Source organism: Coregonus lavaretus (assembly GCF_964263955.1).
Source record: "Coregonus lavaretus genome assembly, chromosome: 28".
In the NCBI taxonomy this organism is placed as follows: domain Eukaryota; kingdom Metazoa; phylum Chordata; class Actinopteri; order Salmoniformes; family Salmonidae; genus Coregonus; species Coregonus lavaretus.
The window spans coordinates 41,586,655-41,612,461 of record NC_140015.1 but is presented as its reverse complement, the minus strand read 5'-3'; the positions used below and the strand labels follow the sequence as shown (position 1 = coordinate 41,612,461).

Genomic DNA, 25,807 nt, shown 5'->3' with positions numbered 1-25,807 from the left:
TGTGATTAACTATGTTTATCTTATAGTCTACTGAGTGTGAAGAGATGTAACTATAGTCTACTGAAAAATCATCATCACAGACTGCACTGGATGGAATTAAATAATTAAATATTGATGAAATATTGAGTATATTGAATATGTACTGTACTGACACAATAAAAAGCAGTTAAAAAGAAAAGAAAAGAGAGAATACTTGTAAATAATGTTTTTTAGTGTTTCAGTTAAAAAGAAAAGAGAGAATACAGTGGGGGGGGGGGGGGAAGTATTTAGTCAGCCACCAATTGTGCAAGTTCTCCCACTTAAAAAGATGAGAGAGGCCTGTAATTTTCATCATAGGTACACGTCAACTATGACAGACAAAAAAATCCAGAAAATCACATTGTAGGATTTTTTATGAATTTATTTGCAAATTATGGTGGAAAATAAGTATTTGGTCACCTACAAACAAGCAAGATTTCTGGCTCTCACAGACGTGTAACTTCTTCTTTAAGATGAAAATTACAGGCCTCGCTCATCTTTTTAAGTGGGAGAACTTGCACAATTGGTGGCTGACTAAATACTTTTTTCCCCCACTGTATGTATGTATGTATGTATGTATGTATGTATGTATGTATGTATGTATATATATATATATATATATTTGTATATATGTATGTATATGTGTATGTATATATATATATGCATATATATATATGCGAGAAGAAAAAACATATGGGGGATTGGAAGTGATGCAGACAATTACACTGATGGAAGTTACAATCTATCTGCAATATTAAAGCTGATCTACCCAAAAAAAAAAAAAAAAAAGAGAATACTTGCAAATAATATGTTTTTTTGTATTTCATTTATCGTCTTTTAATCTAAATTCTAAACTTTATATGACCTTTGTATTCAAGCTTATACAGTACATTCCACTGGGCAAAAACTGGTTGAATCAACATTGTTTCCATGTCATAAAAAAAACAAATGTCTGTGATGACATTGAATCAATGTGGAAAACAGTTTGGATTTGCAAAAAGTCATCGACGTAAGGGAAGTTTGTATTTTTTCACCTAACTTTGAACCTAAATCCAATGACAGGGTGACATTTTTTGTTGAATTCAGTTTGAATTCAGGTTAGTAGCTCAACCAAATGTAAATCAAACAAGACGTTGAACTGATGTCTGTGCCCAGTGCCCAGTGGGAATAGTGTCTGATTCTACTTCCTTAAAATGGTAGCTTATATTTAATTTGACCAGTTGAGTAACTTGACAAAGACTCTTAGTGAGGTTATGCTATTTCCTGTTTCATCACTAATAACACATTTCACATTTCTTCACAGCAGTCAACATTACATTTTTTCAGCTGCCAGTACTCTCCACAGTGGTCAACACTGTAAGAGAAGCAGAACAGTGATTCAGTAAAACACACACATACACACACTGATATCAGTTCAAATATTGTTTGTTGGATATTAAATGCAAGGGAGCAACTTTGGTTTTAGAAGTGGGGGGGGGCAATTTAAAAAAAAAATCCCAGTTGGATAAACACTCCAAAGAGCCTACCCGACCGCTCGGAGGCATCTGCATGGTCCTAAAGCACACCGTTTTGTATACCGTTTTGTATACACCGTTGCCTCATTTTGTATCACATTCCAATTATAAATCGGGGGGGGGGGGGGGGGGGCACAAAATGCCATTTCAGAATGTGGCTGGGACATGTCCCCCCAGTCCCCAGTGAAAGTTGTGCCCCTGATTAAATGGTTAGAACTAACCCAGGAAACCTGAACCAAAATTGTCCATGTCACACATGCATTGACACAAACTCCACAAACCCTCACCACATACTTGAGTTTCTCCAATCTCTAGTGTGGATCCTCCAGTCCAACAGAGAGCTGCTTCGCTCCGGACTCTCCTGGGATATTGTAGCTCAGGTCCAGCTCTCTCAGGTAGGAGGGGTTTGACCTCAGAGCTGAGGCCAGAGAAGCACAGCCTTTCTTTGTGACCAGACAGCGTGACAACCTGCAGATTTTATCACATATTTACACCCTCTAGTGGTGAAAAGGGAAATGGCAGGTGACATTTGCATGTAAAAATGACCTCATAACAATAATACTACAATCACATAATTCTATAACTAAAAACATTTGACTTCAATAAGTAAAGCATCTTGAAAATAAAAATAAACAATATCAAAAGATTGTGTATTTCTTCCTCTTCCAAACATTAATTTGCAGTTAGGTAACTATGACATTTAAATTCAGCTGAGACCAAACTCATTAGTCTGATATTGTCCTCTATAAATACTTGTAGATCACATAATTAACTATCCCCTTTAGTGAACTAATACAGACTACTGACCTCAGTGTCTGCAGTTTGCAGTGTGGATTCTCCAGTCCAGCACAGAGCAGCTCCACTCCTGAATCCTGCAGGTTGTTGTCACTTAAGTCCAACTCTCTTAGGTTTGAGGTTGAGTTGAAAGCTGAGGCCAAGGCTTCACAGCATTTCACAGTGAGGTTACACCCATTAAGCCTTTGAAAAGTAAAACACAATGAACATGAATTTAGACAACTGTGTGTACATGTAGCAGAACATTTGAGAATCAACAATGAATATGTAATTTGCTCATGTGGATTCTAACTGATGATATATACAGTACCAGTCAAAAGTTTGGACACACCTACTCATTCAAGGGTTTTTCTTTATTTTTACTATTTAATAGAATAATAGTGAAGACATCAAAACTATGAAATAACACATACGGAATCATGTAGTAACCAAAAAAGTGTTAAACAAATCGAAATATATTTTATATTTGAGATTCTTCAAAGTAGCCACCCTTTGCCTTGATGACAGCTATGCACGCTCTTGGCATTCTCTCAACCAGCTTCATGAGGTAGTCACTTGGAATGCATTTAAATTAACAGGTGTGCCTTCTTAAAAGTTAATTTGTGGGATTTATTTCCTTCTTAATGCGTTTGAGCCAATCAGGTGTGTTGTGACAAAGTAGGGGTGGTATACAGAAGATAGACGTATTTGGTAAAAGACCAAGTCCATATTATGGCAAGAACAGCTCAAATAAGCAAAGAGAAACGACAGTTCATTACTACTTTAAGACATTTACATTTACATTTTAGTCATTTAGCAGACGCTCTTATCCAGAGCGACTTAAGACATGAAGGTCAGTCAATACGGAACATTTCAAGAACTTTCAAAGTTTCTTCAAGTGCAGTCGCAAAAACCATCAAGCGCAATGATGAAACTGGATCTAATGAAGACCCAGAGTTTTCTCTGCTGCAGAGGAAAGTTCATTGGAGTTACCAGCCTCAGAAATTGCAACCCAAATAAATGCTTCACAGAGTTCAAGTAACGGACACATCTCAACATCAACTGTTCAGAGGAGACTGCGTGAATAAGGCCTTCATGGTCGAAATGCTGTAAAGAAACCACTACTAAGGGACACCAATAATAAGAAGAGTCTTGCTTGGGCCAAGAAACACGAGCAATGGACATTACACTGGTGGAAATCTGTCCTTTGGTCTGATGAGTCCAAATTTTAGATTTTTGGTTCCAACCACCGTGTCTTTGTAAGACGCAGAGTAGGTGAACGGATTATCTCTGCATGTGTAGTTCCCACGGTGAAGCATGGAGGAGGAGGTGTGATGGTGCTTTGCTGGTGACACTGTCAGTGATTTATTTAGAATTCAAGGCACACTTAATCAGCATGGCTACCACAGCATTTTGCAGCAATACGCCATCACATCTGGTTTGCGCTTAGTGGGACTATCATTTGTTTTTCAACAGGACAATGACCCAACACACCTCCAGGCTGTGTAAGGGCTATTTGACCAAGAAGGAGAGTGATGGAGTGCTGCATCAGATGACCTGGCCTCCACAATCACCCGACCTCAACCCAATTAAGATGGATTGGGATGAGTCGGACCGCAGAGTGAAGGAAAAGAAGCCAACAAGTGCTCAGCATATGTGGGAACTCCTTCGAGACTGTTGGAAAAGCATTCCAAGTGAAGCTGGTTGAGAGAATGCCAAGAGTGGGCAAAGCAAAAACATTTAGATGAAAACATCTGAAATATATTTTCATTTGTTTAACACTTTTTTGGTTACTACATGATTCCATATGTGTTATTTCATAGTTTTGATGTCTTCATTATTATTCTACAATGTAAAAAATAGTAAAAATAAAGAAAAACCCTTGAATGAGTAGGTGTGTCCAAACTTTTGACTGGTACTGTATATATATATATATTTTTTTTAAACATGTATTTACAGAACAGTTGTGGAGGCTTTGACCACTTGCAGCAGCCTCAGAAGACCTTCCTCTGATCTGGAGTATTTCTTCAGGTCAAACACATCCAGCTCCTCTTCTGAAGTCAGCAACACAAAGACCAGAGCTGACCACTGTGCAGGTGACAGTTTGGTTTTGGACAGATTTCCTGAATGCAGGTATCTTTGGATCTCCTCCACTAGAGAATGGTCATTCAGTTCATTCAGGCAGTGGAACAGATTGATGCACCTCTCTGGAGAGGGAGTGTTCCTGATCTTCTTCTTGATGTACTTGATTGTTTCCTCATGGCACAGTGAGCTGCTTCTGGTGCTTCTTGTCTTTGTCAGTAGACCTTGTAAGTGCTTCTGATTGGACTCCAGTGAGAGGCCCAGAAGGAAACGGAGGAACAGGTCCAGGTGTCCATTCTCACTCTGTAAGGCTTTATCCACTGCAATCTGGTGGAAGGTGAAAGCAGGGTTCAACGTGAACTTCATTTTAATATTTCTGATGAAGAATTGGTCTTTGGTCATTGGGTTTTCATTGCTGTTGTTGAAGGAGAGGAAAACGTATAACGCAGCCAGAAACTCCTGAACGCTCAGATGCACGAAGCAGTACACCTTGTCCTGGAACGGCCCATAGTCCTCCCTAAAGATCTGTGTGCACAGTCCTGAGTACACTGAAGCTTCAGTGACATCAATACCACACTTTTTCAGGTCTGCCTCATAGAAAATGAGGTTGCCATTTTCTAGCTGGTTAAAAGCAAGTTTCCCCAGTGCCATGAAGCTCTCTTTATACAAGTGTGGATCTCGCTCACCTTTCTTGTGATATTTCTCATTCTTCTGTTTGATCTGAAATACCAGTAACCCAATAAATAATTGAGTCAGAGTCTTGGGCATCTCCTCATTCTTATCTGTACTCAACACATGCTCCAGAACTGAAGCTAAGATCCAACAGAAGACTGGTATGTGACACATGATGTGGAGGCTCCTTGATGTCTTTATGTGTGAGAGGATTCTGTTGGCCAGGTCCTCATCCCTGTATCTGTTCCTGAAGTACTCCTCCTTCTGTGGCTCATTGAACCCTCGTACCTCTGTCACCTGGTCAACACACTCAGGAGGGATGTGATTGGTTGCTGCAGGTCTGGAGGTTATCCAGAGGAGAGCAGGTGGAAGCAGATTCCCATTGATGAGGTTTGTCAGCAGCACGTCCACGGAGGTTGGCTCTGTGACATCACACCAGCTCTGACAGTTGTCGTAGTCGAGTGTCAGTCGGCACTCATCCAGACCATCAAGGACAAACAAAACTTTGTACTCGCTCTCATTGTAGTTTCTTGGTTTTTGCAATTTTGTTAAAATGTGATTCAAAAAGTCCCTCTCAATCACTCTAGTCTCTCTGACACATTTATGTAGAAGTTCCACTAAACTGTACTTTTTCCCCCTCAGCAAATTCAGCTCCCGAAAAGGGAGTGAAATTATGAATTGGATATCCTGATTGGCTTTCCCTTCAGCCCAATCCAGAATGAACTTCTGCACAGCAACTGTTTTTCCAATGCCAGCGACTCCCTTTGTCAGCACAGTTCTGATAGGTTTGTCTTTTCCAGGTGATTGTTTGAAGATGTCATTGCAGATGATTTTAGCCTCTGGTCTTGCTGGATTCTTGGATGTCATCTCAATCTGTCTCACCTCATGTTCATTATTGACCCCTCCACTTCCTCCCTCTGTGATGTAGAGCTCTGTGTAGATCTCATTGAGAAGTTGCTTATCGCCCTGCTTTGCCACCCCGTTGAATACATGCTGAAACTTCTCTTTTAGTTTCAGTTTGAGTTCTTGTTGGTACTTCTCAACAACTTCATCCGAAGGACCTGACAATGGTTATAGAATAGTTAGCAAGTAGGCAAGCATATGCTGTTCTCTAGATGCTCAACAATACACAATAAACAAATATATTTTTAGTTTATTTTACATTATATCTGGTTATTGGAAAAATCTAAGCACATGAAATTAATGCACATTTAAAAGAAAGGGGTAGTTTTACAGGGTTAGCCAATAACAAACTGTATATAACTTATTTTAGAATGTATATAGAATTTCTTATTTCAACAATACAGTATAATGTATATTTATTTGCTCAAAACCTTAGAGACACACGCACCTATGAATTCTGAGTTTCCTGTTGGACAGTCTCTTTTTAGCTTCTCAGCGAGATCGTTACGGCTCATCTTCTTCAGGACCTCCAGTGTGATCTTCACAGCCCCATTTTCCCTGTATTTCTGCACCATCTGATCCACTGTGTCCTGTCTGTCAGATTTCTCCAGCTGGCCCATTGGAATGTGAAGGAAGCCATCCAGCAGGTTATCTATAGTTAGATGCCACTTAAAGTTCTTCAGCTCCTCAGAGCCAAGATCATCCAGAATGGCCAGGAGCCGCTCTTTAATAGATGGGGTCATTGTAGGTCAGTGGAAACTGTTAAACAACAGAGCATGTAGCATCATAATCTACACCCCCAGACCAAGGCCCCAACATCTGCACTATTGTGAGAAACAGTACTATTATTATTTGCTATGACTTACATTACTACTATTTTCCACTTAATATTTAGTAAAACATTTAGATCTACCCCAGTAGAAAATAGGACAAACCATTTAAAACTCAGATGTCCTCTGGTGGCATTTACACATATTGTAAACTACCATTAGATACATTTTGATTTCAAACACATACTTAGTCCTGTTAAAAAAAGGTAAGAACCGTGGGATTCTGGTACAACAACGTGACTATGACAGAGCAACAGCCGGTAAAGAAAAGCTATTAAAAAAAATAAGTGTTTACTGTATTTTTGGAATTGGTTCCAAAATTGTCCCCATGTTGGGGAATAAGAGGTTTGAAAGTCTAGGTTTGAAATAAAATACGTGTTACCAATTACCATTCCAAAAGGATATAAAAAATATATAAATAAATAATTGTCATATCTTTTATCTAATGGTGGTGTTCTAAACATGTGTAAAAGCCTTTTTAACCCCTGTAGGTCTGAGCCTTTAGATCGCAATATCTACTAAGCTAACATATGGATTTGTATTAAGATGGTCATAAAATTGATCATTTAGCTATTTGATTTTGAATTTTAGGATCCCTGTAGGTACATTTTTTTTATAAAACAATTTGATGAAACATTGAATTTGGCCTTTACTGCTATAGCCCATAGAAGCGCATTGAATAACACATTCATAAATGGCAAAACAGACAGTCAAAAAATAAATCATAAGTGTCTGTCCGGAAGATGGCGGCCGTTTTATGGACTCTTAACCAACCGTGCTATTTTGTGTGTTTTTTCGCACTGTTTGTAACTTATTTTGTACATAATGTTGCTGCTACCGTCTCTTATGACCGAAAAGAGCTTCTGGACATCAGAACAGCGATTACTCACCTTGAACTGGACAAATAATTTTTCTTTAATGAGTCGGACGAGAGGGATTTTCTCCAGACACCCGACAGGGCTCTCATCCCCGTCATTCGCAGTAGAAAGAAAAGGAGATATTGCGGAAGGAGATTGGGGTGCCTGGTAAGGAGCCGGTGACGAGTGGCTAATCTGCCTTTGCCATCAATACTATTGTCCAATTTACAATCACCTGATAATAAAGTGGACGAATTACAGGCACGAATATCCTACCAACGGGACATTAAAAACTGTAATATCTTATGTTTCACCGAGTTGTGGCTGAACGACGACATGGATAACATACAGCTGGCGGGTTATACACTGTATCGGCAGGATAGAACAGCAGCCTCTGGTAAGACAAGGGGTGGCGGTCTATGCAAAGGAAATCTCAAGGTTTTGCTCGCCTGAGGAAGAGTATCTCATGATAAGCTGTAGACCACACTATCTACCAAGAGAGTTTTCATCCATTGTCTTCGTAGCTGTCTATATACCACCACAAACCGATGCTGGCACTAAGACCGCACTCAATTAACTGTATACGGCCATAAGCAAACAGGAAAACGCTCATCAAGAGGCGGCACTCCTAGTGGCCGGGGACTTTAATACAGGGAAACTTAAATCAGTATAACCTCATTTCTACCAGCATGTTAAATGTGCAACCAGAGGGAAAAAAACCTCCAGACCACCTTTACTCCACACACAGAGACCCGTACAAATCTCTCCCTCGCCCTCCATTTGGCAAATTTGACCATAATTCTATCCTTCTGATTCCTGCTTATAAGCAAAAACGAAAGCAGGAAGCACCAATGACTCGTCAATAAAAAAAGTGGTCAGATGACGCAGATGCTAAGCTACAGGACTGTTTTGCTAGCACAGACTGGAATATGTTCCGGGATTCTTCAGATGGCATTGAGGAGTTTACCACATCAGTCACTGGGTTCATCAATAAGCGCATCGATGACGTTGTCCCCACAGTGACTGTACGTACATACCCCAACCAGAAGCCATGGATTACAGGCAACATCCACACTGAGCTAAAGGGTAGAGCCTTCGCTTTCAAGGAGCGGGACTCTAACCCGGAAGCTTATAGGAAATCCCGCTATGGCCTCCGACGAACCATCAAACAGGCGAATCGTCAATACAGGACTACGATTGAATCGTACTACACCGGCTCCGATGCTCGTCGGCTGTGGCAGGGCTTGCGAACTATTACAGACTACAAAGGGAAGCACAGCCGCGAGCTTCGAAGCAAGTAACACTGAAACATTACATTTACATTTAAGTCATTTAGCAGACGCTCTTATCCAGAGCGACTTACAAATTGGTGCATTCAACTTAGGATAGCCAGTGGGACAACCACATCTCGATCACATGCATGAGAGCATCAGCTGTTCCGGACGACTGTGTAATCACGCTCTCCATAGCCGATGTGAGTAAGACCTTTAAACAGGTCAACATTCACAAGACCGCAGGGCCAGACGGATTACCAGGACGTGTCTTCACTGACATTTTCAACCTCTCCCTGTCTGAGTCTGTAATACCAACATGTTTCAAGCAGACCACCATAGTCCCAATGCCCAAGAACACTAAGGTAACCTGCCTAAATGACTATCGACCCGTAGCACTCACGTCTGTAGCCATGAAGTGCTTTGAAAGGCTGGTCAAGGCTCTCATAATCACCATTATCCCAGAAACCCTAGACCCACTCCAATTTGCATACCGCCCAAACAGATCCACAGATGATGCAATCGCTATTGCACTCCACACTGCCCTTTCACGCCTGGACAAAAGGAACACCTATGTGAGAATCCTATTCATTGACTACAGCTCATTGTTCAACACAGGGGATGTAGCTCAGTTGGTAGAGCATGGCGTTTGCAACGCCAGGGTTGTGGGTTCGATAAAATAATGTATGCGCTAACTGTAAGTCGCTCTGGATAAGAGCGTCTGCTAAATGACTAAAATGTAAAAAATAGTGTTCCTCATCACTAGGCTAAGGACCCTGGGACTAAACACCTCCCTCTGCAACTGGATCCTGGACTTCCTGACGGGCCGCCCCCAGGTGGTAAGGGTAGGTAACAACACATCAGCAAAGCTGATCCTCAACACGGGTTCCGTCAGGGGTGCGTGCTCAGTCCCCTCCTGTACTTCCTGTTCACCCATGACTGCATGGCCAGGCACGACTCCAACACCATCATTAAGTTTGCCGATGACACAACAGTGGTAGGCCTGATCACCGACAACGACGAGACAGCCTTTAGGGAGGAGGTCAGAGACCTGGCATGTGGTGCCAGGACAACAACCTCTCCCTCAACATGATCAAGACAAAGGAGATGATTGTGGACTACAGGAAAAAGAAGAGGACCGAGCACGCCCCCATTCTCATCGACAGGGCTGTAGTGGAGCAGGTTGAGAGCTTCAAGTTCCTTGGTGTCCACATCACCAACAAACTAACATGGTCCAAGCACACCAAGACAGTCGTGAAGAGGGCACGACAAAACCTATTCCCTCTAAGGAGACTGAAAAGATTTGGCATGGATCCTCAGATCCTCAAAAGGTTCTACAGCTGCACCATCGAGAGCATCCTGACTGGTTGCTTCACTGCCTGGTATGACAACTGCTCGGCCTCTGACCGCAAGGCACTACAGAGGGTAGTGCGTAAGGCCCAGTACATCAATTGGGCCAATTTTCCTGCCATCCAGGACCTCTATACCAGGCGGTGTCAGAGGAAGGCCCTAGTCATAGACTGTTCTCTCTGCTACCGCACGTCAAGACGTACCGGAGCACCAAGTCTAGGTCCAAGAGGCTTCTAAACAGCTTCTACCCCCAAGCCATAAGACTCCTGAACATCTAATCAAATGGCTACCCAGACTATTTGCATTGCCCCCCCCCCCCTCTTTTACGCTGCTGCTACTCTGTTTATTATCTATGCATAGTCACTTCAATAACTCTACCTACATGTACATATTACCTCAATTACCTTGACTAACCGGTGCCCCCGCATATTGACTCGGTTAGGGTTAGGGTTAGTGTTAGGGTTAGGGTTAGGGTTAACCCTGTATATAGCCTCGCTATTGTTGTTTTTACTGCTGCTCTTTAATTATTTGTTACTTTTATTTCGTATTATTTCATATTGTATTTTTTGTGATTTTTTTTGGTATTCTTTCTAAAAACTGCATTGTTGTTTAAGGGCTTGTAAATAAGCATTTCACTGTAAGGTCTACACCTGTTGTATTCGGCGCATGTGATCAATACAATTTGATTCGATTTGATTTTTATATCTAGGAGACATAGTCTAAGAAAACTCAGGGGGAAAAAAAGATTTCGATTTTGGTCACGTTATTTTTGGCACATTTGACCCCCTATGCACGTTTTGCCTGAGGCTTGCAGATGTCATAGAGCCAAACAACTGTCATGTTCATGAGAGTCTCCCCTTTCGATATTGGTGACATTCGTTTGTAGCTCACACGGTTCGGGTTTTACTCTCTCATGTGTAGAAAAAATATCAGTTACACAAGCCCCATGTTCTAGAATAGGCGCAAAACTTCACATCGGCGGAAAGAGGGGATTGAGCTGAAGCCACCACACATACCGGTAAATCTCTAGTATAAACACACGGGGAGCTATTCAATATTCAAAATGACAGTGCAGGGCTTTCAAAAACAACTGGGAACTCTGAAATCTCCCACTTCCGACTTCAGTGCTTTCGCGACAACTGGGAAGTCAAAGAAAATGAGCTCTGACTGGGATAAAATCATTTTGAATGGTCATCCTACTCGGAATTCCAAGTCTGGAACTCTGGCCTCTTTCAAGAGGTCCGACCTGAAGATCACTGATGTCATGATTTGACCTCGTTTTTTTCCAAGTCCCCAGTTGTCTTGAAAGCACCATGTGCAACGTGCCATGGGTCTGCCATGCCTTCATTTATCGTTTTACAGGAACGATATGCAGTACGTATGAGGAGAAAGCTGAAGTCGTAACCCTTTCACTGATGTAATCCGATCTCATGTCTGATTCCCAGTTCATCCACTAGATCACGGTAGAAGATCAAATGACGTGACTTGGCCAATTGAAACCAGATGCGTCTAGTTTGATCTGGTTTGGGTAGTACCTCACTGTCCGAAAATGACTGAACGGATTTTCAAGCCTGACATCTTAAAATGACCCTAGCAATGGTTCTTTATATAACTTTAATGATGTTTCTCGAAATCTTTACACATTAATACAAAATTTAATGTCTTGAGTCAATAAGTATTCAACCCCTTTGTTATGGTAAGCCTAAATAAGTTCAGGAGTAAAAATGTGCTTAACAAGTCACATAAGTTGCATGGACTCACTCTGTGTGCAATAATAGTGTTTACCATGATTTTTAAATGACTACCTCATCTCTGTACCCCACACATACAATTATCTATAAGATCCCTCAGTTGAGCAGTGAATTTCAAACACAGATCCAACCACGTAGACCAGGGAGGTTTTCCAATGCCTCGCAAAGAAGGGCACCTATTGGTAAACAAACGATACGTGACGTCCAAGGCAGCACAACACAACATACCTTAACACGGAACAAGATCCCACAACCCACTAGTGCCAATAGGCTGCCAAAGTATGGTCCCCAATCAGAGACAACGAGCTACAGCTGCCTCTGATTGGGAACCACCCAGGCCAACATAGATCTACACGATCTAGATCTAAACATAGAAAATCAACATAGCAAAACACAACACAGAAAATACACACCCTGACTCAACAAATACGAGTCCCCAGAGTCAGGGCGTGACAAAAATATTTGTTTACTGGAATTTGTCTTTCAGCATCAGTAGAACACACCTGACTGTCCTCCACCAGTCATACAAGGAGAATGGTCCTGTGCCTCCCATCAGAAAGAGAGCCGGCCCAAGCAAGAACAGGTTACACCTGAAGCACGAGGACTTGCAGCGAGTTGTGAACTTCATCAACAACTACGCAGAGGATAATGCAATAGTATTACCAGGACGCCACCCAGGACACAAACCCTTTGGTGGAAAGCTGCTGCCATCTCATGTGACAGAAGCAGCGGTGTGGCATCTCTACAAGGAATCGATGACAACACTTGGTATGTAAAGCATAAACAACACGTCTTTTGATTATTTTAATTTACCTCCAACATGATTGGCACTACTTTTATTGATCTCACATTATTTGTGTATTTTCCAGAGGTTCGTGTAGTCGGGCTGTCTTCCATCGGGAATCTGTGGAGAAAATTGCTGCCCCACATCTCAAGCACTAAGCCCAGGACAGACCTGTGCTGGCAGTGCCATAGGAATAACTATTAGGTCTTCAGATCTGCCAGTCTGCCAGAAGATGTTAAATCAGCCAAGCTGAAGAAGCAAGAGAAGCATCTCCTGCTTGTTCAGAGTGAACGGTCTGTCTACCAGAAGATGGTTGCTGACTGCAAGACCACCTGTCAAGACCTGCAGTTGTCTCTGGAGGGCCCTACTGAACCAGCAAGCAAAGACATCAGGATGCATTACTGCTTTGATTTAGCTCAACAAGTAAGCAACATTTCCTCCTTCATACTGATTAAGGACATATATACACTACTGTCACATCTCCTCCTTCACATTGCCTCTTCATATCCTCAGTACTCGTCACAACTACCAGTCAAAAGTTACTCATTCCAGGGTTTTTCTTTATTTTTAGTGTTTTCTACATTGTAGAATAATAGTGAAGACGTCAAAACTATGAAATAACACATATGGAATCATGTAGTAACCAAAAAAGTGTTAAACAAATCAAAATATATTTCAGATGTTTTCATCTAAATGTTTTATTTGAGATTCTTCAAAGTAGCTGTCACGATCATCGTTACAGGAAGCGGACCAAGGCGCAGCGTGTGATACAAACATGACTTTATTTTAATTAACGAACAAACCAAAACACGACTCGTGAAGTCCAACGGTTAAACATACCGAAACGGAACAAAAACCCACAACACCCACAGGAAAACATACAGATTAAATATGGCTCCCAATCAGAGATAACGAGCCGACAGCTGACACTCGTTACCTCCGATTGGGAGTCATTGACCAAACATAGAAATAAACCCAACAGAAATACAAACATAGAAATACACCCAACGAATGAACACACCCTGGCTCAAATTACAGAGTCCCGGAGCCAGAGCGTGACAGTACCCCCCCCCTAAAGGCGCGGACTGCGACCGCGCCTCAATACGGGCTAAACAAGGGAGGGCTGGGTGGGCATACCTCCTCGGCGGTGGCTCTGGCTCTGGCCTTGATCCCCACCTCCTCTCCCACCCCCCAAAGTACCCCTGGTCCTGTCTAGCCCCGCTGGCCGGAGCCGGACTGACGACACGCGCCCCTGGCTTGGTGCGTGGAGGACGAACGGGCCTTACCAGGCTGACGACGCGCACCACTGCCTTGGCGCGGGGAGCAGGAATGGGCCGGACCGGGCTGACGAAGCGCACCCCTGACTTGGTGCGGAGAGCGGAACCGGGCCGGACAGGGCTGACGAAACGCACCACAGACTTGGTGCGGGGAGCAGGACTGGGCCGGATAGGGCTGACGAAGCGCACCACAGACCTGGTGCGGGGAGCAGGAACGGGCAGAGCCGGGCTGACGAGACGCACCACAGACTTGATGCGGGGAGCAGGGACAGGCCGGGCTGAACTGGCGACGTGCACCACAGACCTGGTGCGGAGAGCAGGAACGGGCAGAGCCGGGCTGACGAGACGCACCACAGACTTGATGCGGGGAGCAGGAATGGGCCGGACTGGACTGACGACGCACACCACTGGCTTGGTGCGGGAAGCTTGGATGGGCCGGACTGTACTGGGGACACACACCACTGGCCCTACACCGGGATCTGGAACGGGCCGGACCGGACTGGCAACACACGCCAGTACCTCTCGCCGTGCCTCTACTTCCTCCATCCCCTCTTTGACCAGTGGCCCCCGTAACCCGGCGGCCTTCTCCGGCAACCCACTGGACCGCTCTATCGCGGCCTCCTGCTGGTCCGCCGTCGTGAGCCCCCCCCTAAAAATTTTCGGGGCGTCTCTCCTACCCGTGGCCCAGGTCTCCATGTCCCTCGCCAGCTTCTCGCCCTTCTGCCATAATGTCAAGCCCCTCTCTTCCTCACTCGGCTTGACCCAGTCCAGGAGGCGAAGGAGATCTGTGAGGGATCTCCCCGGCGATGGCTCCTGGACACGCTGCTTGGTCCCATCTTGGTGGGTTTTTCTGTCACGATCGTCGTTACAGGAAGCGGACCAAGGCGCAGCGTGTGATACAAACATGACTTTATTTTAATTAACGAACAAACCAAAACACGACTCGTGAAGTCCAACGGTTAAACATACCGAAACGGAACAAAAACCCACAACACCCACAGGAAAACATACAGATTAAATATGGCTCCCAATCAGAGATAACGAGCCGACAGCTGACACTCGTTACCTCCGATTGGGAGTCATTGACCAAACATAGAAATAAACCCAACAGAAATACAAACATAGAAATACACCCAACGAATGAACACACCCTGGCTCAAATTACAGAGTCCCGGAGCCAGAGCGTGACAGTAGCCATGCCTTGATGACAACTTTGCACACTCTTGGCGTTCTCTCAACCAGCTTCATGAGGTAGTCACCTGGAATGCATTTCAATTAACAGGTGTGCCATGTTAAAAGTTAATTTGTGGAATTTCTTTCCTTCTTAATGCGTTTGAGCCAATCAGTTGTGCTGTGACAAGGTAGGGGTGGTATACAGAATATAGCCCTATTTGGTAAAATACCAAGTCCATATTATGGCAAGAACAGCTCAAATATGCAAAGAGAAACGACATTCCATCATTACTTTAAGACATGAAGGTCAGTCAATCCGGAAAATGTCAAGAACTTTGAACGTTTCTTCAAGTGCAGTCGCAAAAACCATCAAGCGCTATGATGAAACTGGCTCTCATGAGGACCGCCACAGGAAAGGAAGACCCAGATTTACCTCTGCAGCAGAGGATAAGTTCATTAGAGTTAACTGCACCTCAGATTGCAGCCCAAATAAATTCTTCACAGAGTTCAAGTAACAGACACATCTCAACATCAACTGTTCAGAGGAGACTGCGTGAATCAGGCCTTCATGGTCGAATTGCTGCAAAGAAACCTCTACTAAAGGACACCAATAATAAGAAGAGACCTGCTTGGGCCAAGAAACACAAGCAATGGATATTAGAACGGTGGAAATTTGAGTCCAAATTTGAGATTTCTGGTTCCAACTGCCATGTCTTTGCGAGACGCGGGTTTATTTTACGGTGTATTTCCCACCGTAAAGCATGGAGGAGGTGTTATGGTGTGGGGGTGTGGGGGTGCTTTGCTGGTGACACTGTCTGTGATTTATTTAGAATTCAAGGCACACTTAACCAGCATGGCTACCACAGCATTATGAAGCAATACGCCATCCCATCTGGTTTGGGATTTAGTGGGACTATGATTTGTTTTTCAACAGGACAATGACCCAACACACCTCCAGGCTGTGTAAGGGCTATTTGACCAAGAAGGAGAGTGATGGAGTGCTGCATCAGATTACCTGGCCTCCACAATACCCCGACCTCAACCCAATTGAGATGGTTTGGGATGAGTCGAATGGCAGAGTGAAGGAAAAGCAGCCAACAAGTGCTCAGCATATGTGGGAACTCCTTCAAGACTGTTGGAAAAGCATTCCAGGTGAAGCTGGTTGAGAGAATGCCAAGAGTGTGCAAAGCTGTCATCAAGGCAAAGGGTGGCTATTTGAAGAATCTCCAATATAAAATATATTTAGATTTGTTTAACATTTTTTTGATTACTACATGATTCCATATGTGTTATTTCATAGTCTTCACTATTATTCTACAATTTAGTTTGAAAATAAAGAAAAAACCATTGAATGAGTAGGTGTGTCCAAACTTTTGACTGGTACAGTAGATTCCCTTGTTCATGCGTGGTTTGGATGGACCAGTTCATCACCGGGGGCGAGTTCCCAGTCATCAGCACTATCTGCAGTGCCTCTATTCACATCACTGTCTCCTAACACACACGTCAGACGTTGCTGCTACTATTTATTTGTTTATCCTGCTGCTCAGCCACTTTACCCCTGATTGTATGCATGTAACTACCTCATCTGTCAACAGTATCACTGATATTGTTATTGATAATGTTCTTGTACATACTGTATATTATTTATTAATATATTATTATTATTTATTACTGTATATTATTTCTCTACTGGCATTGACACTATCTATTTTTGATATTGCTACTATGCATGTAACCATTTGGCTGTACCGTTTACACCTTCTGTAGGGACCCATCCACTTAGCGAGATGTGGCTGGGGGTTATAGCATTTCTTTAACATGACCCCATCAATTTAGACAAGTGTGTCTGGGTAAGCGTCATCTAATATTTATACAATATTTTTTAATCTGGACACTTTCTGTTTACATGGAATTGTTCCTTATTTTAGGCTACTACTTTTACCACTTTTAGTCTTCATCTTTACTACACTACTCACTCTGTTTAGCACATGACCTCACATGTGAATCCTTAAAGAGATGGGTGGGGCTAAAGCTTAAGAGGGTGTGAACGATGATGAATGGGTTTAGACAAAGAAGAGCGTAGGTTTCTTTGTCTAACATAACATAGGTACAGCGAATCCCCTTATTGTATGGGACACCTTTAAATGTGCCTTTAGAGGCCATGCAATTCAGTACTCATCTCGAAAACAAAAGCAATTTAGGTCAAAAGAGTTTATACTAAGAAAGGAAATAGAAAGTCTAACAGAACAGATAGATGGCAATAAAAACTGTAACATAGAGGCTCAGAATAAATTAGAGGAAAAACAAAAAGAAATGGAAAAACTTATTCAAGAAAGATCAAGTGTAATATATTATAAAAATAAAGCAAACTGGATGGAATATGGGGAAAAATGCACAAAATTCTTTTTTAATCTTCAACATAGGAATGCTACCAAAAAGAACTTAATGAAACTGGTTACAATTGACGGAGTCACCCATAATTCACCTAATGATATTTTGAAGGAAGAAACAAAGTACTTTAAGCATATGTTTTCTTTTCAGTCGCCTCCATCTCCTCTAACTGAAGCTAATTGTAGAGATTTTTTTTCTATTGATAATGTCAAATTAACAGCCACACAGAAAGACTCATGTGAAGGTGAAATTACAGAGGAGGAACTTCTGGATGCAATTAAAGACTTTAAGTCCGGGAAAACTCCAGGGTTGGATGGCATACCAATCGAGGTATACCAAACCTTTTTTGATATACTAAGAGGACCGTTATTAGCATGTTTTAACCACTCCTATGTAAATGGTAGATTATCTGACACTCAAGAAGAAGGTCTGATCTCATTATTACTGAAACAGGATACAAGTGGAAAATATAAAGATCCAGTCCATTTACAAAATTGGAGGCCCCTTACACTTCAGTGTTGTGATGCAAAAATCCTAGCAAAATGTATAGCGCATAGAATTAAAAAGGTATTGTCGGATATTATTCATTCTAATCAGACAGGGTTTTTACATGGAAGATACATTGGAGATAATATAAGGCAAGTATTGGAAACAATAGAACACTATGGAAAATATGGGAAACCAGGCCTGCTATTCATAGCAGACTTCGAAAAGGCATTTGATAAAGTTCGACTGGGATTTATATATAAATGCCTGGAGCATTTCAATTTTGGAGAATCTCTTATAAAATGGGTCAAAATCATGTATAGTAACCCTAGGTGTAAAATAGTAAATAATGGCTATTTCTCAGAAAGTTTTAAACTGTCAAGAGGAGTGAAACAAGGTTGTCCACTATCGGCATATCTATTTATAGTGGCCATCGAGATGTTAGCTATTAAAATCAGATCCAATAATAATATCAGAGGATTAGAAATACAGGGCTTAAAAACAAAGGTGTCATTGTACGCAGATGATTCATGTTTTCTTTTAGATCCACAACTAGAATCCCTCCACAGCCTCATAGAGGATCTAGATACATTTTCTAACCTCTCTGGATTAAAACCAAATTATGACAAATGTACTATATTACGTATTGGATCACTAAAAAATACAATTTTTACATTACCATGTAGTTTACCAATAAAATGGTCTGATGGTGATGTGGATATACTCGGAATACATATCCCAAAGGAAATAAATGATCTCACTTCAATACATTTTAATAGAAAGTTAGCAAAAATAGATAAGATCTTACTACCATGGAAAGGAAAATACCTGTCAATTTGTGGAAAAATCACCCTGATTAACTCTTTAGTATTATCCCAGTTTACCTATTTGCTTATGGTCTTGCCTACGCCTAGCAAACAGTTTTTTAAATTATATGAGAAAAAAATATTCAATTTTATTTGGAACGGCAAGCCAGACAAAATTAAAAGAGCATATTTATATAATGAATATGAATTCGGAGGACAGAAATTATTAAATATTAAAGCATTAGACCTATCACTAAAATCTTCAGTCATCCAAAAGTTATACTTAAATCCGAACTGGTTCTCAAGCAAATTTGTAAGATTGTCTCACCCACTGTTCAAGAAAGGCCTTTTTCCCTTTATTCAGATTACAACCTCTCACTTTCAGTTATTTGAAAAGGAAATAATCTCCCAAATGTCACTATTTCTAAAACAAGCCATAGAAAGTTGGTTGCAATTTCAATTTAATCCTCCAGAAACGACAGAACAAATAATGCAACAAATATTGTGGTTAAATTCAAATATACTAATTGACAAAAAACCTTTATTTTTTGACAGAATGTTTAAAAAATTTATAATCTTCGTAAATGATATCATCGGTAGGACTGGTGGAGTTATGTCGCACATGCAGCTAACAAAAACATATGGAAATGTCTGCTCTACCCAAAATTACAACCAAATAATTGCAGCCTTACCGCAAAAGTGGAAGAGGAAAGTTGAAGGGGGAGAAAGTAAGGAACTTGGCTGTCGGCCTTGCATTAAAGAACATAATTTGTTAAGGAAAACTGTGATAAATAAAAAAGTATATCAGTTTCACTTAAGGACCAAAGGATTGACAGCCGTCCCATATAGATTGCAAAATAGTTGGGAAGAGATCTTTGACGTACCGATCCCATGGCATAGTGTTTATGAACTGACACGCAAAACGACACCGGATTCAAAAATTAGAATCTTTCAATTTAAATTATTATATAAAATTCTTGCTACCAATAGAATGTTATTTATATGGGGGATACAATCTTCCCAGCTCTGCAGATTTTGCTGTGAAGAGATAGAATCATTAGATCATTTGTTTTGGTTCTGTCCATTTGTAGCTTGTTTTTGGACACAGGTCCAGGAATGGCTAAAGGATTGCAATATTTACCTGGAACTAACCTTGCAGATAGCATTACTGGGTGATCTGAAAAGTCATAGTCAATCAATCAATAATATAATAATACTTTTAGCAAAAATGTTTATTTTTAATTCACAATCTGTAGAAGCAATGAGAATAGAAAGGTTCAGAACTTTTGTAAAACATCACAGTACGGTTGAAATATATATGGCAAATAGAAATCCTATATGGATGGTGTTAAGAGATAGATGGGAGGTATTGAATAGAGTTGAAGGATGGGACTAATAACAAATAACAACAAATAATAACAAAGATAGCTAATAATGTAAGCCTACTGTGTCCATAATAAGTATATAGGTTGTATGTTGGGAGCTTTTGGGAAAGAGCACAGTTAGAAAGATATGGCATTTAGAAGCAAACCGGATGGACATCATGAAAATGATCGGAGTGGTTGAGAGTAGAAGAAGTTCAGGAGCAAAAAAATAAATAAATATATATATATATATATATATAGAATTATTGTAAAATTAACTCTGTCCATAAGGTGTAGATAGTAAGTATAGACCGGAAGTAGAGGCCTGGGCGTTGTTGTTCACTAATTTACTCCAAGTAGGGAAAGGATGGTGGGGTTGAAAAGTAATAAAGGGGAATATATATATAAAAAATAAAATAAAACATGGGGATTTGAAGTGATGCAGACAATTACATTGATAGAAGATACAATCTATCTGCAATATTAAGCTGATCCATTCCCCCCCCCCCCAAAAAAAAAAAAAAAAAAAGAGATTGTATCTTCTATCAATGTAATTGTCTGCAATTCTTCTTTTCTCAGAAGTGGGCCTACAGGTTTATCAACTTTCAAAGCATAATTACTTTCCCATTGTTCCTTAAATGCAGTGTACGATGTCCCATTTTCTAGCTCTGTGTCTCTGCTTTTATCCAATGGAGAAAAAAAAAAACACAATTTCAAATGTTGCTACATAAGACTGAATCAAGGCGGTCGGTCTCATTTTAGAGTAAAACTATGAAAACGCCACACTCACCCGGTTGGGAAAGATCCAGAATATAGTGATTGCCGGCCATCAAAATCAGCCTACATCTAGCCTATGTATTGCACACTGTGACATTTTATTTTTTATTTTTTTTATCATAGTATATGTATGGATGTCAACCCCAATATTCATCATCACCAATCAACTGCATTACACTTAAAAATGGCTTTAACTACCACCACCGATTTCTATACCAGCTTACAGTATGAGCATTTAGCAGAATTTTTTTCTCATCTTGAAAAAGGTAAACTTCTAAATGTTACGCAGCGAAAACAGCCAAATATATCCAAATCGGATTTTAGTTAACACTGTGGACCTGTTAGAACACGTAAATCATGACGTATTTAACTGTTAGATCAGATTTTTCAAACGATTTTTCAAATGTTAAAATACACATACACTACCTGTTTATAACTGGTGCAATTGGTATTCCATCGGTCTGATAGGCCTGTTCATTGGGCTAGTCACAAAGCAACACTTTGGTTGTCGGGATAAAGCTCTGTTTCAATGTATCCAAAAGTATCCATTAGCTACTGACTGTTCCAACTTTACAACAGTGGCAGTTCACTTGTTATGTGGGAAAGACACAGACATAGGGCGATAACCGCTCTAACCTGTTTTAACACTGTTGGGTTCTATTTTCTAAATAATTGGATTGATGGGATGACTAACTTAGAAAGAATGCATTCTTGACTGGGCTAATGTAGGTTGTGACACCTGGCAAGCTGTGATTGATGTGAAGAGCTGTTTTAGGGGGTAAAGGGAGATAGGGATTTGTGTCTCCAGATGCTGGAATATACTGGTTCTTTGTGATCTGTGAACCTTCCTTGGACGTAGGAATGGTGTCTAAGGGAGCTGGCTCTTCTCACTATGACAGGTTGTTATGATATGGACATATGCCTGGTAACAGAGATGCATCAACGGATTGACTGAGTAAGTCTAAACCACGCTCAAGTCTCTACTCTAATTGGCCAGCAGAGAAGTGGGAAATTCTCTCTGTCAGAGTATTTGAGCAACAATCTGGAACAATGGATTAGTTCTCTGGGGTGCCCTGCGAGGTATCTCAGAGAGCCCGTATATACGAAACATCATATTTACCATTGAAGGTTTTTTGCATTAATTAAAATAACTAGTATATCTTAGAAGTCGTGTTGACCTCTTTTGTTCCTAATACAAGATTTGAATTGACGCGACTTTGACAATTGGTGACCCCGACGTGATCTGGTAGAAGGGACTTCGCTGGGTAAATGTCCGGGACAAACTTAAAAGTAAGCAGATACCTATTGTTAAATAACTAAAGATCTGCAAATTGGCTTTATTAAAATTTATTTTGTGAAACACCTGTCTGATGTAAGTGAACTAAATTATGAAACTATTATGAGTAGATAAGCACAATATTGTGACATGCAAACCTGTGATGAATGTGATGTTAAAACCTTGGTACCGTAGAGTATTGTTTCACCGGCACGTACCAGAAGCCTAGGTACGGATAGGATCGGGAAATAGTACTGAAGTCTCCAGGCTAGGATCACCAGGGGTGAGAACTGGAGACACAGGGAATTATTGGCTAAGGGCGTTGGCTACTGACACATATCCATCGAGATATGGCTAGGATCAGAGGAGCGGCAAAATTTTAGTTGAGTATTGTTTTACCGACACATATCCAGAGAGATATGGCTAGGTTCGGAGAAAATACTGAAGTCCCCAGGCTAGGATCACCAGGGGTGAGAACTGTGGACACAGGGAATTATTGGCTAAGGGCGTTGGCTACTGACACATATCCATCGAGATATGGCTAGGATCAGAGGAGCGCCAAAATTTTAATTGAGTATTGTTCCTTTGACACATATTCAGAGAGATATGGCTAGGATCAAGGAAGATACTGAAGTCTCTGGACCACAAATGGTGGAACTGTGAGATACAGGGATTAATTGATCAAAGTGTAACGTTGTGGCACATATCCACTGAGATATGGCTAGGATCATAATGGCCACTTAAATGTTAGATAGTGTTACGCTACTGACACGTATCAGAAGGCTAGATACGGATAGAGTCAGGGGGACACTGGGTGTTGTTGTATGCATGAGTGCACGAATGATCACAGACGAAATAAAATAGTGAATAGGGGTTATTAAAAATAATAAACCTGTATATTAAGATGTCTGTGGCTGTCCAAACTGTATAATTTGGGGATAACTGTTGGGTTTGTGGTTGCTTAAACCATATAACCCGTTAAAAACAATTGGGAACATAAAACTAAAGTGATGAATTGTGTGACTGAACTGAAACGGTTGAGCTGATATGTTTGAACTGTGCCGTTTGGTGTTAGACATAGCATAATTCTGGTTATAGGTGCTTGGGTTGAGGCTTTTTTGTTGATTATTTGATGTAATGTTTGACGTTTGACCATGCAAAATACTGGTTAAACAATTAGACCGAAATAATTTGGTTTATCGTTGAGATATAGATATGCACCGACTTTGACTAATTAGGTGGGAATTATTTGATTTAAATAAATAGACTAAAGTACTTTGAATAACGGCAGAATATTGGAAACACGCTAAAACGAGAAACAGCTCCTCACAGCTCCTCACAAAGTCTGTTCCCCCTGGACAAGAAAAAGGTAGAGTTGCGAGGGGAGGGGCTGGAGAGAGCGAAAGTGTGGCTTTTGGAGCCAGAAAAGACTGGGAGATGGCTGGGAACGCATGTGGGTATCTGACGAGAGAATGTTCTAAACTTGCTCACCCGAGCGTCATGGGTGAGAAAGTAGAGAATGTTTACATTTTTGGTAATTTGGCAGACGCTCTTGTCTAGAGCGATTTATTGGAGCAATTGGGGTTGAGTGCCTTGCTCGAGGGCACATCGGCAGATTTTTCGCCTGGTCGGCTCGGGGATTGGAACCGGCGACCTCTCGGTTGTTGGCGCGGCGCTATTGGTCACTAAACTGCCTGCCGCCCCATATGTGTTTAAGATTGTGGCGTTGTTGGATAATGTGATTGGAATAAACTGACCATAAGTAATGTTGTTTTAGACGTAATGTATAATATAGTACAAAGCAGATGGAGGGTTCAATTGAACTAATTATAATGGTAGAGCTAACGTAGTACAGTGAGGGAACTTCATTTTGTGTCAGAGGGTAAAATGAGAAATCAGTAATATGCTATTGGTGGAGATCTATTTATCATTTCAAGGCATGGAGTAACAATCTGCATTTATGAGTGTAAATTCCACTGCTGATGTGTTGATCGAATGGGTACGATGGAGTAGTTGGTTTGGTAATGTTGAATGGACTATTTGTAGCGTGTTTTGGGGTTAAATAGAAAAAACTCACTTATTCAATAGGGAATGGGTGGAGAGAGAGAGTTTTTACGTGTATTAAAAGTTGCATAAGATAGGTCTATGAAAATATGTTACAGGTACGAATGACATTATTACCTAAGAAGGAAGATTGTAGGGACATTTCCGCGCCTCCCCCATAATGCAGGAAGGAGCAGGAGAGGGGGAGGAGATGTAAGAGACAGGACATAGTTCAGATGGTAGGAATGTCATTAAGCGTATGCTGATAAACGATAGCAAGTATTTGTTTTATTAATTAGGGCCTAATCAGAGAGAACAGTTAAAGACATTGAATAGCGAACTGAAATGGGTTAGCGGGAAAATACAAAATAGTTGGACAATTTTAGAACGATAATTTATTTTGGTTAGGATGCAAGTATGCATTGGCTGTTGTGCTGGGGAAATAGCGCCAGCCTGTGGTGGGTCCTGGATTGGTAAAACAGGGGGGACAGGAACAATAGAAGGGGAGACAGATTTTCCTAGGGGGTTGAACAAATAATTGATAATGGATCATTTGAGATGAGATCACATGTAGCAGAGTTAGGGTAATCAATTAAATAATAATTGTATACTCGAGGAATTTTGAGTGGTTTTATGGATTAGTTATGAGCAATTAGATTGATACAAACAATTATTGATGGGTTAAGACTGGGGATATATCTATCATGTTTTGTGTGTACTACCATCTTTAGATTATAACCAGGAGAAAGAGATTAGCTCATCTCAGTTAGGCAGTATTTAGGTCAAAAGAGGGAGCTACCAAATTAAATTGAGCCTAACTATCTCTGATTGTTATTTTTCAATTGGGTTTTTCAAAGAAATAAAAAAACACACTCAGCATGATGTTTATAAAGGGTTGTTATGTTGAATTTAGGGGATTTTCAACAGATCATGGGTGGTGTTTACTATGCTGTAGGATGGAACGGTTTGTTGGGGGATATTTGAACCTAAATTAATGGAATAAACTGCAGTAATCAGAGGAATGGTTATCACTAGGTAAATGGATAAAACAGGGGGAAAATATTACTGACTGGCAGAATACACCAAATGGGGATCAGTATGGCCACTCCACTGGGAGATATAGAAGAAAGTTGAATTGGAGAGCAAAAACCCAGCCCAGGGTCCACCTGGAGATAAGTTTTAACGGATGACAGGAAGATATTTTCTTAACTCAGGAACAGGAGGCTGAGTTAGCAGCAATTCCGTTCAAATTATGGTCACAAGGACAATAGATGTAGGACTAATTAAGGGGGTAGCTCCAGTACAAGTGATTCCTCGATCCGATAATAGACCATACCAAAAGCAATATACTATGAAACCAGAAGCAATAAAAGGGATAACACCTACATTTGAGCATTTACTTAAGGGA

General features: G+C 41.1%; 1 protein-coding gene across 1 annotated transcript; it reads right to left on the bottom strand.

Moving 5' to 3' along the window:
* Positions 1-836: 836 nt before the first annotated feature.
* On the bottom strand, positions 837-21,660 carry LOC311103662 (NACHT, LRR and PYD domains-containing protein 3-like). Its single transcript, XM_084145275.1, has 6 exons — positions 21,507-21,660; positions 6,412-6,722; positions 4,264-6,121; positions 2,340-2,510; positions 1,827-2,000; positions 837-1,372 (listed from the first exon to the last, which is right to left on the bottom strand). Exons 2-5 carry the CDS (start codon positions 6,704-6,706, stop codon positions 1,844-1,846), a joined length of 2,481 nt encoding a protein of 826 aa, XP_084001401.1. The 5' UTR covers positions 6,707-6,722; positions 21,507-21,660; the 3' UTR covers positions 837-1,372; positions 1,827-1,843.
* Between the last annotated feature and the right edge of the window lie 4,147 nt (positions 21,661-25,807).